The following is a 17,010-nucleotide window of genomic DNA, read 5'->3' on the forward strand; positions in this document are numbered from 1 at the left end:
CTATATAAGGGATTTAGAAAATTCTATCCCCTTCTAAAAATTATATACTTACCAAAATTTTCTTTTTCTAGGTTCATACTTTTAATATAGATTTTATGTTGATCTGTGCTGAATTTGTGAGATGGATTCCTCTCAATTTCATTTACTGAATTATCCTTTCTTTCCACAATGGTCTGAAAAACTCCCTTGCTATATGCTAAATTCTTATACGTACTTAAATTTGTTTTTGGAATTCAAATTAATTTAAATTAAATCCAGTTCAAGTTTTTATTTAAATCAACATTAAAATAACTGATACAGAACATGGACTCAAAAAAAATCTTTAATCTAAAAAATAGCCATACTTTTCTTTGCAATGAATTTACGGTTTATTAGGCTCAACTCAAAAAAATGGCAGTAATATTATATGTAGGAGTTTAACACATTCTTTTATATTACGTTCAAAGTTTTCCTTGCAGTGCTGAATTTCTTTTCAACCCTCTCCCTTATACATCTCTTTCATTCCTCCTATTTGCTCTACCCCAGTGAATGGTACCAACAAGTATTTCTATGAGTTCAGAAGAGACATCTCTGTGGTTTGGAGAATCATTGAAGACTTTAGGAAGGAGGTGGAATTCCACGATGCCTTGGGGGAAAAGAAGACAGGCTTTGGATAGGAGGAAAAGAGTAGTAAAAACTGAAAGGAAGACAGTACAGTGGGGGAAGCAAGGACTGGTTTGAGTGGGAGTTCAGGAGGCAAAGCCATACTGTGGGAGACTACGCTTCTCTAATTATTCACCTGAAAGTGTTCAAAACAGTGTGCATGGTATGCTTCCACATATTTATAGATTGGTACACGCATAAAACATAATTATAAAGGATACATACCGAGATGAGGATGCTGGTCATCTAAGACTATAGGGTAATGGGTTATTTTTTCTCCTCATTTACATTTACTAATTTTGTAATACAACATTTTTTTAAGAAACCTTTTTGGAACAAATATAACACACAGTCCTGAACAGACGAAGTCACAGCTGGCGATTAGGTTCAGCCTATTGCTAATTCTTATACATACACTATTGCTAATATACATGCTACCAATGTGCTCAAAAGCAAGTGAGTAAATTCCACAATTTGACAAATTAAATTCAGTTTGTCTCTGGCTACTAACAGAATTTTTTAGGCTGATTAAATGCTGTGATCCCTGGGGTACTGTGATTATGTATTTAAGTAACCCATAAAGAAGCCTCTGGAATATCTCTAAGATTGAGCCCCAGGAGAATCTAGAACCAATTATGACCTATCTTTAAAATTTCCATTTAAAGACCGTCAATATAGCTTAAATGTTATGCTCTATAATTAGATGGCTTTGGCTCTTAAAATATATTAAAGCTATATTTATTCCCTTTTCTTTACAACTCTAGCCATTAGAGACAAGTGTAAATTTAATAAAATTGTTTGACTTATTTTAATCCACTCTGTTTTCAAGCAATCCAGGTCCAGGCTCATGTCCTGAGCCCAGATAACAGTGGAGGTGACCCGGCCAAAGAGCTCAAGAACAGATGAGGAAAGACAGCAAGGAGAACTCCAGGACAGCAAGAGAGAGCTTTTATTCAGAGGTTCAGAGGAACAAGGAAAGCATCCGGAACATGTGGTGAAAATTCTGATTTCTTTTCATCACCCATTCCCACAGCATACACACCCCAGAACTCCCCAAATCAGCATTTGTAAAAGTCTGCATTTTTAACCTCAAATTCCTACAAAGCTTGAAATGCTGAGTGAAATAAGTCAATCAGAGAAGGACAAACATTATATGGTCTTATTCATTTAGGGAATATAAAAAATAGTGAAGGGGAATAAAGGGGAAAGGAGAGAAAATAAGTGGGAAATATCAGAGAAGGAGACAGACCATGAGAGACTCCTAACTCTGGGAAACGAACAAGGAGTGGTGGAAAGGGAGGTGGGCAGGGGGTGGGGGTGACTGGGTGACAGGCACTGTGGGGGCACTTGGCGGGATGAGCACTGGGTGTTATGCTATATGTTGGCAAATTGAACTCCACTAAAAAATAAATAAATACATAAATTTAAAAAAAAACATTATAAGGGCAGATTGGCGGAGGCCAGAGACAGCATTGGGGGGATGGGGAAGGAAACGGGTAAAGGTGGTCAGAAGGTATAAACATCCAGTTATAAAAGAGGTCATGGATGTCATGTACAACATGGTGACACTGTGTTCTATATTTGAAGTTTTAAGAGAGCAGATCCTAAATGTTCTACCACAAGACAAAAATCACAACCATGTATGGTGACTGATGATAACTACGGTGGTGATCATTTCACGATCTGTACAAATACCAAATCATCTTGCTGCGCATCTGAAACTAATAGTATGTTACGTCAACTACATCTCAATAAAAATAAAACAAACATAGAAGCTACTGTAAGGGACAGAGAAACTGAGAAGAGGGAGCAAGAAAAGGCCAGATGTGTCCTGACATTAACGAAATGTCCACTACGTGTCTCCTACCAGGCAGCGTCTTAACACGGTCTCGATCTTAACGACAAAGATGGAAAAAAAGAGAAGATGAATAATATGAAGAATATCATCCCAGGTTTACTGAAGATTCAGTCCAATGCAAATAAATCTTGCTACTGTTCCAGAAAAGAGACTAAAAAAAAAAAAGAGAGAGACTAAATTTTAATTTTTACCTATTTTTCTTTTAACTTACCTTTACTCAGAAAAGATAAGGTTTTTTAATTTTTTAAATAAAAACTCAAACTCTAGTTTTGGGGGGGGGGGGCACCTGCCGTGGCTCAGTCAGTTAAGTAGCAGACTCTTGATTTCCGCTCAGGGCATGATCTCGGGGTCATGGGATCAAGCCTGCCATCGGGCTCCATGCTCAGCAGGGAATCTGCTTGAGACTCTCTCCCCCTCTCCCTCTGCCCTCCCCCTGCCCACTTGCATGTGCACGTGTCCGTGCTCTCTCTCCAAAATTAATAAATCTTTTTAAAAATCCTAATTCTTTTTAAAGTGCCATGAGCATACATCTCCTTAAAAATTATTGCTTAAGCTAGAAATAAGAAAAGACCTAACAGCGATCATGCAAATACTGCACGGGCTGTGCTGGGGAAGGGGAGGGTAGTGCTGATGGAAAGCCTACAGCCCTGCACGGAGGCTGCCCATCAGATATCCCGCGGACATGGGTTTATTTCAGAGATTCCTCTACAGAAGGTGGCAGGCATCACCTTCCCACCGCTCGGACTCACTAAAGACAGCACAGGCCCGAGGGCAGTGGGGAGAGTCTGCAGGTGGACATCAGCACGCAGCTTCCACCACGCGTTTTCATTTCTGCCCCACCCTCATAGCTTATCACATAGGACTTCCCTCTTTTTACCTCTGGAAAAAAAAAAAAAAAAAAAGACAGTCCTCTGTCTTTCCAGCTTTCCCTGCAGCCAAGAAAGATGTATCTGTGACTCAGACGCAAGAACATTTAAGTCCCTCACTTATCAGGTTCTACTAGAATCCTCAGGCCCTGGCAGTCCTTTCCTGAGACCAGTTTCCACTCGTAGGCCTCGCCTAAGTTTTCTGGAGTGAATCCTAAATATAGGCAGGAAAGTTTTAAGAACTTTACACCAATAATCCAGGACCCTCCCTACGTCCTGGTTCCTCTGTCTAGTGCCCAAGTGCATGAGGAGTGCTTGTCTGGAACTCCAGCCGTGGATTTTTAGATACTGGGATTTGCTTGCCAGGCTGCATTGCATTCGTTCATAACAGGTTTTCAAGCTACTGTGTGTCAGACTCAAATATAAACTATGATTCTTGCAACCAAAAGACTGAAATCTAGAATTAAAAGGGAAAAGAACTACATAAATAATTATAAGAAATACAAAGCCACAAGCACCGTGCTGTATGTATTTTTAAAGGATGTAAGGGAAGCTTAACAGGGTCTGTCTGGAAGAGCAGAGGGCTTCACAGAGGAGGTGACGCAGAAGGAAACGGAAGAGCATTCCAGGCAGTTGTAGCAACATATACAAAGACATAAAATTATTAGAAAATGGTTTGTTTAGGGAGCAAAATGGAGTCGGTGGCCTCGAGTACATGGAATACCAGAGCCCAATTAAGGAGCGAGTGAGCCAGCAGCTGCCAGGGGCCAAGGGCACTGTGATCAAATGGAGAAATTGTATCCCACGTTCTCACTTAGGAAAGGTACAAACAGGGGTTGATGAGCCAGAGCAGAACTGCCTGAAAAAACAGAAGCAGAACTGAGAGCTGCCAACAGCAGTTCGCCACCTTCCCTCCACGATGGGCCCTGCCTCTCCAAGCAGTTGACAACAATGTTCAAACAATACTGGTTTGAAGGAGCATCAGATGTTCAGTGAACGTGTCAATGCGTCCATCTAACTCTGGGGGACATAACACAGAGTATGGAGAAATTAGGCTGAAACGGTAATAAAAGTTGTAGGTAGGGCCTGACTTGAAGCACTTGATAAATGTTAACTCACTCAATCCTTATAACCTCCCTGGGGGGAGATACCATTATCATCTCCCTATTGCAGATGAAGAAGCAGAAGCACATAGTGGTTAAATATAATTTTCCAAAACCCATGCAGAAAATAGGGAGCCGGGATTTGAACCAACGTGGTTGCCCCCAGAGTCTCCAGACTAAACCATCACATGATTCTGACATACTGAGCTTTTGCTTTATCCTCTGAACGGTGGAGAGCCGGCAAGGTTTTTTAAGCAATGGGGCAATCATTTGTGTATGAAGATCACCCGGGAGGAATTCAAGAAGACTGAACAGAGTTGGGAGAGGGCGAACCCAAAACAAGAACAGGGGGCGACTGTGCTCATCAGAGCAGGAGACAATGGGGGCCCAAACCGAACAGTGGAATGAGTCTGCGGAAGAGGGGAGCCTGAACAAGTGTTAGGGCTCTCACATCACTGAGATCTGCCAACGGATTGCTGGTGGGTGGTGACAGTGATGGAAAAAATCAAGGCTCTGATGACAGGATAAAGGAGAAAACACTGTTTTCGTATGGAAAATGTTTGGTTTTGAGGTTCTGGGTGTCATCAGATAAGGGACTCAGTGAGCAAGTAAAATGGAGAAAGAGAACACCACAGGAGATGGATCTATAGGGAAAGAGATAAAGGTAGCAGATGGCACCCCGAAGGCCAGTACTTAGCCAAGTAGGGGACATGGGGAAAGAAGCTGAGTGGGAATTGGAACAGCAGTAGAAGGGGCAGGAGAAAGCAGAGTTGTACAAAGCAAAGAGGGGGAAGGTTCTGGAAAAGAAGAAAAAGATTAACTGTGTGGAATGCTGTGATGTGCTGATACAGGGCCTCTGAAAGGGCCATGACGACGTTCAAGACACCCACAATGGGTTCCTTCCACCTGTCCCCTCCCCCATGTCCTATTCCCCCGACCCCCTGCCCAATTCCAGGGGCTCCGACCGAGACTTTCTCAGAGCTGGCTAACTATCCCACACAAGCTGTGACATTACTGCTCCAGCCTCCATTATGATGAAGATACTAGAACATACTTCCTTAGGCTAGAAGACCGAACCCAAGACAACGACACATGTTCTCTACCTTTGTGTTCTGATCCACAATCTTCTTCAGATTTTTCAACAGATGATTATTCGGACCACCTTCTTTCTCATTAACATAAACTATCCTATCCAGGTCTGGGAAGTTCCGGTTCAGATCTATTCCCTGGGCATTGCTTCGACCCACAAACCAGTCCTTGAGCTCACCAGGCTAAAAAAAAAAAAAAAAAAAAAAAAAAAAATCAAAAGGAAACATAATAAGTTATTTATTATTATTGTTATTATCTAGTTAAGGTCTTCATTAATAATTTTTAAAGTAATTTACTAGGATCAGTTATTTATTTCAACAATACCCTCTCAAACTGTGTTTTCACTCTTGCTGACAAATCCATGAATGTATCAGGTTTAAAGTATTTGTTATGATTATTTTGAAAATATTTTCAATGAATAATACCTTAAATATTAATAACAATCACATTTAAATGGTATTTATCATCAAACTGCAAAAAAAATCTATATATGTTAGTAATAGATGATGCCTTTCAAAGCATGCCAGTCCGTATTTGATTTTAAGTAAAATATTCATTGGCTCTGTAAATCAGAGCAATCTATTTTTTAAATATTCAAAAGAACAAATTACTAAAGAAGACTGAAGGTTTAAAATGAGTTTAACATGAACTATGTACATATTAGATACCTCTCTTTTACAGTTTTCATGAAAAAAAAAATGAGCCCTAGAACAAAGATCAAGAGCTTTTGTAAGTTGAGAAATGTCTGTTCAATTTCAAATCGTACATTTCAGTATTGGTATAATCTAGAAATTTAAGGAATTTTCAAGACATTTACCCATATTCCACAATGTATATGTTCTTATTTTACTATTAAGTTACACATTATCTATGATATAGAGCTAATTCCCATATCTTGAAGTTATATAAGCTCAGATACCTTAGACTCCAAAGAATAAGAATCCGTAACAGAAAATAACAATGATCATCTTTTGCCTGTTTTTACAGCTCCAAATACCACCTTTAAAATAGTATACAACTTAATTCTCTATGTTGTTAGAATTTTTCTTTTATGACTTTAGAAATTGTATCAATGTTATTTCCAGAAATTCTCTAGGTTTCTTACAATGTCAAACTGTCAGGTCACTGGATGTTTTATTTTTAAGGTACAAACTGACTTCCTAACTATAAGTAAAATACTAATACTCCCATAAAATAAGGAAATTGCTTCAAACTGTGGAAAACAACTCATGTCCTCCATGCCTGTGCAAACAAAAAGGGAACACAGGCCATTTATCTTCTCTTAAGATGTCTTACTTTCCAGCGTCTCTAACAGTCAAGATTGTATTATAATTTAATTTTAAAGGCAGAAGGGGTTGTTGTTGATGGTGGTGGTGGGTTTTTTTGTTTGTTTTACTTCCCTCACCATATGTACCAGAATTAAACACCAGGGAAACACTGATCCGGCCTCACTTTTTCTTCCTTGATGTCAGCAGAGGGCGCTAGGACATCACCTCATTCAGAGACCTCCACTGTGTTATGGCCCCAACCTTGGCGGTAGTCAGGCTTTCAGCTTTTTAGAGGAAAGGAAATTTAGTCACAAACATGAGTGAATAAATATGGCTATTTACCAGCAAAACGCAATGCTGACTTATTAACAAAACCTCTCACTCCCAATCCCTGCTGAAGCCACTCTCACCGGCCAGGCCTTATCTTCTGAAATGTCTTCTCCCCGGGAGGCAGGGGAGCATCTATCACTTCCATCACCTCCCCGTCCTATCTGTAAGATTCACGTGCATGTGCTACTACAGAAGAGCACACACCTATGAACACCAGGAAAGGAAGCATGCCCTGCTCTGGGCTGGCGGGAACTCACCTGAGATGCGGCCTTCTCGAAGCCGTCCGGGTTGAGGGAAGGCATGATGTGGATCCGGGTGCTGTGGATCAGCTTAACGATCGTCTCGTTGCCCTTCTGGTACTCGTTGCACAGGTACTGGGCCAGGAAGATGAGCAGTTCCCGTCCCACAGCCTCGTTCCCGTGCATATTCCCAATGTATTTAAATTCAGGCTCACCTAAAAGACCAAAAATCAATGACATGAGGATACTTTCTACGGCTCCAAATAGAAGACAGACGGCACACGGCTAAGGAGTACGTTGTGTCTCTACTGACCTACTACACACAGCTGACGGCTTCTTCTCTTTCCAGAATTGATACCTAAGACAAATCTACTTGAAATGTCAAAATATTCCTAACATTTCTGTCCTTCTAAGTCTGTCTCCCCAAGGACTGAACTGTGTCTTCCCCAAATTCCCCAAATTCATTGGAGGTGAAGCCCTAACCTTCAATGTGACTGTATTTGGAGACAGGACCTATTCGGAGATAATTAAAGTTAAATGAGACCATGAGGGCGGGACCTTAATCTGTACAAGAGGAGGAAGAGACACCAGCGCTGGCTCTCCTCTCCCCCCAGGTGCGTGGAGGAAAGGCCACGTGAGGACATGTACGGGGAGGAGAGCACCTGCAAGAGGACAGGGTCTCAGAAAACCACCTTACTGGTACCTTGACCTTGGAGTTTGAGCTTTCAGAACTGTCAGAAAATTAACTTCTGCTGCTAAAGTCACCCAGTCTGTGGTGTTTTGTTAGGGCAGCCTGAGCCGACAAATATACCATCCCACCCGCAATAAATAATAATAACAATAATTCATCGCATGCCTTCTGCTGGCTGAACACGGACCTTTGCATTTTTTTATTTAGTTCTCACCAAACATCTAAAAGTCGGTATTATTTTATAATGAGCAAAGTGAAGTTCAGGCTGCTGAAGAGGCCTGAACGCGGTAACATAGCCCATGAAGCCAGGATCTATAAATGCTGATCTTCGCATTTAGTTGAAAGCCTATACTTTTTCTTTTTCTTTTATTTTTTTTTCTTTTTTTTAATCCTTAGTGATTAAAAGCATGAACTTCTGGACCCAGACTGCATGGCTTCAAACCCTCGCACCAACTCTTACGGGTTGGCCTTGAGCAAGTTACTTCGGCTCTCTGTGGCTCTCTTTTCCCACCCCTAAAATAAGAGAACAGATCCTACCCGTAAGATTATGGTAAGAACTGAGTGAAAGAATAAATATGAATGCGTAGAACAGTGCCTGGCAAATAACAAGTGCTAAGTGTTTGCTATAATCATTATTATTGTGATGAAGATGACGGTGTCCTAATATCGGCGTGACATGCTTTACCACGTATAATCTAATTTTCTCTTTATAACAGCCCACTAAAATAGGGAAGACAGACATTTTTATTGTCATTATTGTACAAATGCAGGCCCAAGAGAATATGTTTTGCTGAAGGGCTCAGAATTCAGACTGAAGTCACTATTGCCTGTTTCTGTTGTTCTCCACTGTTTAGGAGTAATTAAATTGCAAGGCATAGCAGCGAATGATCCAAATTAATCCTGTTGTTTGGCTCCCTCTGCTTCATCCATCCCCCAGGCCCAACCTCTGCAGTGGAAAGGATTTTTCCACCTACAAAACCACTAGGACTGCTCACCTCTCCCCCACCCCCCAACTCCCCCCCCCCCCCCGGGTAAAAGAAAAACTGGAATTATTTTTCTCCTGGAAAAACGTCATCTAAATATCCTTTGCGTGAGATTCCTGATGGTGTGACTTAAATGACTGCTAACCACAGAAAACCACGTCCTTGTGTGACCTCTCGGCCTGCATCTGAGTTAATCTTAATCTAAGGATCAGGCCGGAGCAGGATCAGGGCTATTTATATGCCCCTCATTTTCTTACTTTGAGGGAGAGGCGCTGGTAACACTATGCCTGGGCACGTACCCGCATAATGCATGAGAAGAGATGTTTTCTTTGCTTCTGATTTCAAAAGTCATAATGACCTTCCTCCTTTCTGTCAAACTCATGTGCTTTACTCCTTCCCCTTACTGGATATTAATTTGATCGAGGCACAGAAGGGAGGGTAGCAGCCCGTTACAAAAAGAAATGGAGAGCAAGTGGCCAGAGGAGCATTACAAGCCTATCTTGCAAAGGTATTGAGAGAAGATTCCACTGTGGGAGGCAGGGGACCCTGCCTGTTACCCCACCCAGCGCTGTCTGAGGCCTCAGTCACTCGAAGGAGCTTGGCCCGTAACCCGTAAGAGAAGATGAGCTCACTGAGATTTCGTATTTCTTCTCCCAATTCAAAAAAAAAAAAAAAAAGATATATATCATTTAAGGGAGACGTAGCAACGTCATACCCTCTCAGCCTCCCCCAGGGTGTGGCGGTCAGTGCACCTGTCTGAATCTGAATGCGCTCCCGGTTCTGCCACAAGCCACACCACCCCCTATTGCCCCAACGCCTGATTTTCAAAGTGAGAAAATTCCCAGGGTGGCTTTGTTTCTTCAGCTCTGTAGGAAATTGCTCTCAAAAGCAAATCTGCCCCACAACGTCTGCCACATTTGTGAGGAGACAGCAGTAAGAGTAACAACAGCAATGCTCTCGTCCGACGCGAAGATAGAACCGTAAAGGTCATTTTATAGAAGACAATGTATGGAAATAAAATTCAAGGCACGTATGACTTGGCGAAAGAAAAGGCAAGTGTATTTGCATCCTCCTCTGACTCACAGAACGAGTTACGTTGCTAGATACGCTGTCACCAGAATCCAGAAGAGCTGCGCTAAGCCTACGGACGCGTCTTGTGAGGTGCCGAGGAGCTTCGGTGCTGTTGGAGTACCCGTGTCCACCCTGCCGTTCGACGACGCCACGGGAGACCCGCAAGCCAGCAGAGCAGCACCTTAAGTTCAGGGAATGTGGGCTCTGGAGGAGGACACCAGCACGCGGGGTTCGGCGGTGGGGCAATGATGGGGGGACGTTGGGCACATGACCAACCAGCTGCAAGGTTCTCAAGTGGCAGAGTCCCATCACCTTCTCCAGCCCTTCGCCCTCTCCTCTTCACCGCCCACCCCACTGGGTCCCCTCTACCCAAAACCCATCAGCTAAGGAGCCTCCCATCTACTTTCACCGTAAAAGCTGGAATCCTCTACAAGAGCTGTAGCTCCCCCGGGTGTGGCCTGGCCCACCTCCCAGTCCCCTGAGGACCTGCTCACCTGTCCCTGGGCCACGGGGCTCTGGCCCACCAAGGCTGCCCTCCCGGTCACCCGCACGTTTTGCCCTGTCCTTCCCTGATCTGGAGAGCCACCGCTTCCTGGGCCACCTGAGGTCTGCGTCCAGCCCTTTTGTTCTCTCCAATACCTGAGTGTGAGTACACACCTGCCCCCGGGTGACCGTCCCCCAGGCCGCGCGGGCAGCCAGAACTCGGGGACAGGCTCCTGCCCACAGCGTCCGCATGGCCCACAGCCAATGAGCTCCCGAGGGAACGAGTAAACTGCCCCCCGGGTGGCTGAGGGCCCCGCGAGCCCTTGGGGTGCAGGTGCAGCCACGCGGGGAGCACCAGCCGGGAGCTGGACGGGCCGGGCAGGTAGCGGGTTGGCACCCTGGGGGCAACACTTAGGGACCTCGGGGCTACTGGGCGCCCCCCCCCCACTGTGAGCAGCCGATGTCCCAGGAAGACAGCAATTTCCGTGGTCACAAGACGCCCCAAAACCTCCAGGCAAGGACTCCCGAGGCTGGCTGTGTCCGAAAGTCTAAACAAGGAGCTCAGGAGACATTCTGCCCTCCCGACCTTTAATTTAGAAGGAAGGAGAATAAAATCGAAGCCATTGGCCTTTGAATAAGCCCGTGTGTCAGCTCACCAACCCGGAGGGTACAGTCCGCAGATGACCTGGGCACCCCTGTGTGCGGCCTCTGGGGACGGAGGATGGCGGGGACACCTGTGTGCGGGCTGCAGGGGATGTAGGTGGCGGGGACACCTGTGTGCGGGCCACTGAGGACACAGCCCGGTGGGGACACCTGTGTGTGGGCTGCAGGGGATGGAGGTGGCGGGGACACCTACCTGTATGCAGGCTGCTGGGGAGGGAGGATGGCGGGGACACCTATGTGCGGGCTGCTGGGGACAGAGCCTGGCAGGCACATCTGTGTGCGAGCTGCTGGGGACACAGCCCGGTGGGGACACCTGTCTGCGGCTGCTGGGGACAGAGCCCGGGGTCAGCAGGTGCCCATTCCCAGGGACGGCTGGCAGCATGCCCCCAGGCTCAGTCCATCCACCTCCCAGCCCAGAAGGACCCCGCTCCGGCCCCTGGGGGCTGCTCGGTTCCCATTCCTCTTAGCTCTGCACCCGCCACTTAGTTCTTTTGCCTTTTCACCCGGTGGTTCCCGAGTCCCTGATCCCCCGGAGGAGTCTGTTCGCAGGGTGCCAGGGTGCTGCACTGCCGATCGCCTGGCTCGGGAAGTCCAGCTCCCCTGCTGCACCAGCTTTTCTGCAAGATCACATAACCCTCTGTCCTGGGTGCTTTGCGTGGTGCATAATCAGCAATCAAGCCACCGTTAGAAGATGATCACCTGACGACCAAATCCAGCCTGCCTGGGCCGAGTTTCCTTCATACTCATCTGTGTCACAGAACAACCAATGTACCTGATTGGACTTGTACTCTCATCAGAACAATATAAGAATAACTGATGGGTGTTTTAAAATAAGATCCAAAGCCTTACTGAAATAATTAATAAATAAATAAATAAATAAATAAATAAATAAATAAATAATGGAGCGGCAAGTGATTTTAAGTTCTATACTTGTAACTCCTCATTTGTTCCAATTGTTTATTAATGTGATTTGAAATAGCCAAATCATAAAATGAAAAAAATGTACAGATCTATTGCTTCAAAATAAAACAGAAGTATTTTGCACCCCCAGAAACACATATCCCTTAGGCTTAGCATGTGGGTAGAGTCTGAAGCTGACAACAGTCTGGCAAAGCTCCCACATGGTAGGAATCAATGGCGTTAAAGTGACCAGAGAGACCCTAAAGCAGAAGTTCACAGGCCCAGTTGGCTAAACCTTGAAAAGAAAAAGAAAAAAAAAATCAAATAAAGGGGTAAAAATAATAATAATAATAATACTCTGCCTTTTTCACAAAAAGGAAATTTTACTTTCACTGCATTATTTGACCTAATGGTCAGCCTATCTGTGTCTGATATTTCTGCTCTTGAAAATAGCTGACAGGCGGACCATTCAGTAGAGGGCTTGATCAGATGACTTGGAAGGCCCTTCCAAATCTTAGAGTCAATTATTCCATGACCTCTATATAAGAAGAAAAGAACAGAGGTCAAATATCTAATAAAAAATGAGATAAATGTGAAAATAGGCTGTAAATTGTGAAACTCGGTGTAAGAAGTGTAGCATCATTATTTAGAAAAAAGTAAGTAAGTGAAGGGTATTTTAAGAAAGAACTCGATTATAGTAACAGAACTCTTCCATCTTCCTTTCTTTAAATAGAGAGGAAACTCATACTGAGATGAATCTCTTCTTCCTCCAACATCAAATTATTGCAAAAATATAAGTCCACTAACTCATTTGGAAGGTGTACTTAACTCACTGATTTCACAATTCCTAGAGCTGGTGAAAATGTCAAAGTACATGTTCCCGGTACACGTAATATACTAAACACATGGCTGAATAACCAGAGTATCCAAAAATAAAACCCTATTTCTCAAAAATATCATGGTAAAAAGTGCATCTCACCAATGATTTTGAGAAACAGACCCATAAGTAGCTACACAAGCAGCACAGTCACTGAATGATTTGATTTACAAATGGCTTTGCAAGTTGGAGACATCTCTGGAACAGATGGGCCTTCCCATCAAGGATCTCCCTCTCTCAGTGGTAAACTGGGGGTTAAGACATTAGTGCTACTAATTGTTTCCACTTGTTTGACGTTCTAACCTATTACAGCTTTTAAATCACTCTTGCAGAATGAACCCTACAACTTTCCGAACACTTGTCAATGAATACGTCATTAATTGGCTCGTGTTTTAGGATATTTTAGCAGCCTAAAATGCTCAGTGTATTCCTAAAAGAAATCCAAATCTCCGAGGGCCAAATAAATAATAGAAGAGAGTGGGTATGGATACGAAAATAGAGCCTCCTTCTAGCAGAGTAGATGAAAAGAGAATAAAGAAGGGGAGAAAAAAATCCAAAGAAAGGCAAAAGAATAAAAAACAGTTGCAGAAGACAATTCGGAGTGTAAAAGATTACTTCTCCTTGCTTCTGCCTTCATCGTCATATTTTAAAATAACTAAATTTACACCACATCTTGAAAGTAATTTCTCACTTCATCTGATTTTTAATGGGCAGCCAATACAGAACACATTACAGAACTATTCTGCAGAGATGCATTCCAGAATTCTTTTTCAAATATTAATTATGCATTAGCCACACATATCCTCTCAAAGTTCTCTTACAAATGACATCTAGTGTATATCTAGAAAGATCCTAATTGAAGAAAGAGGGATAAACAGAAGAGCAGAAGATACTGCTAACCTTGCAAGTCTATAAAAATGTCAGAGTTCGAATATCAGCAAATGCCTTTAATTTTTTTTAATTAAAATATTTGTCTTTACACAAGTATCTTAGAAACTTTTTACAAATATCCACGTACGATGATGAGCACTCCAGTGTTAACAACCAGCTCCGAGCTGCTGGCTCATGGTACGAACGAACGCACTCCCTATGGACAATCTGAAGTTACCAACGTGAGGTCAGTCGGCTCACGCAGTTCCGGAAAATTAAAACTAGGTCTCATAAACCAGTACAGCCCTACTCCGACACACCACCGCACATGGAGAGCAATTATTTGAAATATGTAACTTCCGGTTTCTTCACGGGTTCTCCAGAAGGTGAATCTGAAGTCTAAGAAATCTGAAGGATTTTCAAACACATAACGAAAAGTAGAATCAGGCGAGCCTCTACCATACTGCCTTTCTTTATGTTTCATTTTATGTAGTAAGAATTAAAAGAGGTTTGTTTGGGGGTTTTATTCTTGTATTGAGATGGAGCTGTCTTCTAAAGCACCACACCAGTATCCATCTATTCTAGGGGGAAGGAAAAGAAGAAAGGAGTAGGGGGTTTTACTTTGGCTTCATGAATTACTCTAGCAGTTACCAATGGACTGGATTATGTTACTCTTTGCTCTATACCTAATCATAATAATCAATGAAAAAAATCTTACTTTGACCTAATAAGTAGTTTTTCTAAAATATTTATCATTCTAGGTATTCAAAATTCCTTCTGTTCTTCCTACAGTCTTGACCTAGGAGGCTATCTTCGACATGAAAAAAACCAGTATAATTTCTGTGCCCACTCCCAGAAATTCACAGTTTAAAAATCACAGAAATTGGTCATTTAAAATTAGTAACATGAAACACTTTATAGCTATTATCCAAGGAGAGGCTGCCTGCAAAAAGCCATACAGTCAGAAAAAAATCGTTGACTTGTTTAAGAGCATCATGACATGAACACAGAGTAAATTTTAACACAAATCAGGTAAGGCAGAGATTGTTTTAATGATGTAGTTTCATGATGTGAAATCTCTCTGTAGATATAGTTTTTAAGATTTTATTTATCTGAGAGAGGGACAGCATAAGCGGGGAGTGAAGAGGCAGAAGGAGAAGCAGACTCACCACTGAGCAGGGAGCCCGATTCTGTAGATATTAATCACCAGGAAAGACAGAATTATTTTTAAAGTACTCTAATAGTTACAGATCACATCAAATGGTTACCAGAATGCCTTTGTGCAAGTATTTACTGAAGATGGATTTGGGACTTTATCTTTTGAAAGTATCAATTTAAATAAATAAATAAATGTGCCAATTTTATTTTAGATGATTCTCTTAGAAGACTCTGTTGTCTTTCACCAGTATTTTGATAATATAAAATAAAACGTGAAGATAAATATATCTAAGAGGCCAAAACAGAACAGAGTCAAACAAATTGGCACCAGAAGAGGAGAAAAGAAAGTATGAATGGACCAGGTTTCTGACAAGTGATTATGGTTCGGTCTTTGCCGGCTCTCTCGTTACCATATTTGGTTGACTGGTAGGTCAGTTTTGGAAAATAATGCCCATGAGGAGTTATGTTGTAGCTTGGAAAGAGGCTTTTAGGTGTAGCATGAGCCTCCCAGGGGCGGTCGTGTGGCTAAGGGTTTGGCTAATTCTGTAAAACTCCAGAGGACAAAACTAGAATCCTAACTAGAATATCCAGAGAGAGCACTTAGCACAGCTGAAGAACAATCTCTCTCTCCGGGAAAGTTGCTGAAAGCCAGAACGGCCGTTGTGAAGTCATCAACACCCCTCAAAGGCACAGAGGTATCTCGAAGCCATGCTGTAGGTGCTGTGGATGACCTCACACCTCCTAGCATCCCAGAGAAACAGAGCCTGATAGCTTTTCTTTGACAAACTATTGGTATTCAAGCTTCTAAACTTGCCCTATACAAATCATAGCTCTCAATAAATGTTAGCTGACAGTTCTCTGGAACAAAGAGAAAATGGTAGATCATCATAGTGAAGTAAGGCCTGGTTACAAAAAGTAATGAAAAACCCCAAGTCCCTATCTCCCAATCACCACTCTGTATGCTAAAGAAAGAACAGCCCACCTCATGCCAAAGGTGAACAGAGGATGAGCAAACTGATGACATCAGAACCTACATGGGTGGAAAATGTCAAGTATCTCTAGCAGACACAAATGAATGGAGAAAAACTTCAGTTTACTAATAGGCAGGTGAAGTGGGAGCAATAACAATGACCTAAAACTCCATCAGCAATGTCAAAACTTAGTCTAACAATCTCTTCCCAGAAACAACCTGGGAGCTTTCTTTTTAATTTTCCCAGGAAGAGGATAACTCAAAAGTCAAGCCCATTTGTCAAATCATCTTCAGGATGTCATTCTCTCAACATCGTAACTAACGACTGGCAGCGCTGAAGGTGCCCCAGTCTCAGAAGCAGTGAGTTACACAATAGAATCTTTTCCACGAGGGTAAAGGGCGAAATGGAGCCCCCAGGTCTTTCTGCCTGCCACAGTACCTTAGAAATTCCAGCCCACATGAGCTGGTGAGGATCCCCTGTGGGAGGGCTGGGTCCACTCTAGGTCTCCCGCCAGGAGATTATTCCATACTGGGGCAATCATGAAGTAGCCTCTTTTGTGCAAAGTTCTTGAAGGAAATTGTGCTCGCTTACTGCTCTCTAGGTCAGGATCAGCTGTGGGTTTCTTGCAAATGCAGGGTACTGAGCTCTGTTCCCAAAGATCATACTTCAAAAGCTCTAAGAAGGGGCCTGAATCTGTATTTTATTCAAAGATTGAGAGGTGATTCTGGTGCCCTTCTGGGATTGAGAATGAATCATTTGGGAGTTGGTACATGGAAAGTCCAGCGCAGCGATGGGGAGTCCAATGAGGCCAGCAGACAGCTGGGAATTCCAATGGCTGAGGGTCAATGGGATACAGATGAGAAGGGTGATAGTTCTTAATTTATGGATCATTGGTTTTGAGAATTTAATTTAAGGGAATGTATGAATTTTCTTCCCTCACATTTGCAA

At 43.0% G+C, this 17,010-nt stretch overlaps 1 protein-coding gene across 2 annotated transcripts in view; it reads right to left on the reverse strand.

The window, feature by feature from the left end:
- The window catches only part of CPE (carboxypeptidase E), a 106,511-nt gene that overhangs the window by 17,141 nt on the left and 72,360 nt on the right, over positions 1-17,010 (reverse strand). For both annotated transcript variants that reach the window (XM_055336607.1, XM_055336606.1), the window contains exons 2-3: positions 7,414-7,610; positions 5,573-5,740 (exon numbers count right to left, since the gene is read on the reverse strand). In XM_055336607.1, coding sequence (XP_055192582.1) covers positions 5,573-5,740; positions 7,414-7,610 — 365 coding nt within the window. The remainder of the gene's footprint in view (positions 1-5,572; positions 5,741-7,413; positions 7,611-17,010) is intronic.

This window comes from Nyctereutes procyonoides, unplaced genomic scaffold, assembly GCF_905146905.1.
Source record: "Nyctereutes procyonoides isolate TBG_1078 unplaced genomic scaffold, NYPRO_anot_genome, whole genome shotgun sequence".
NCBI lineage: Eukaryota > Metazoa > Chordata > Mammalia > Carnivora > Canidae > Nyctereutes > Nyctereutes procyonoides.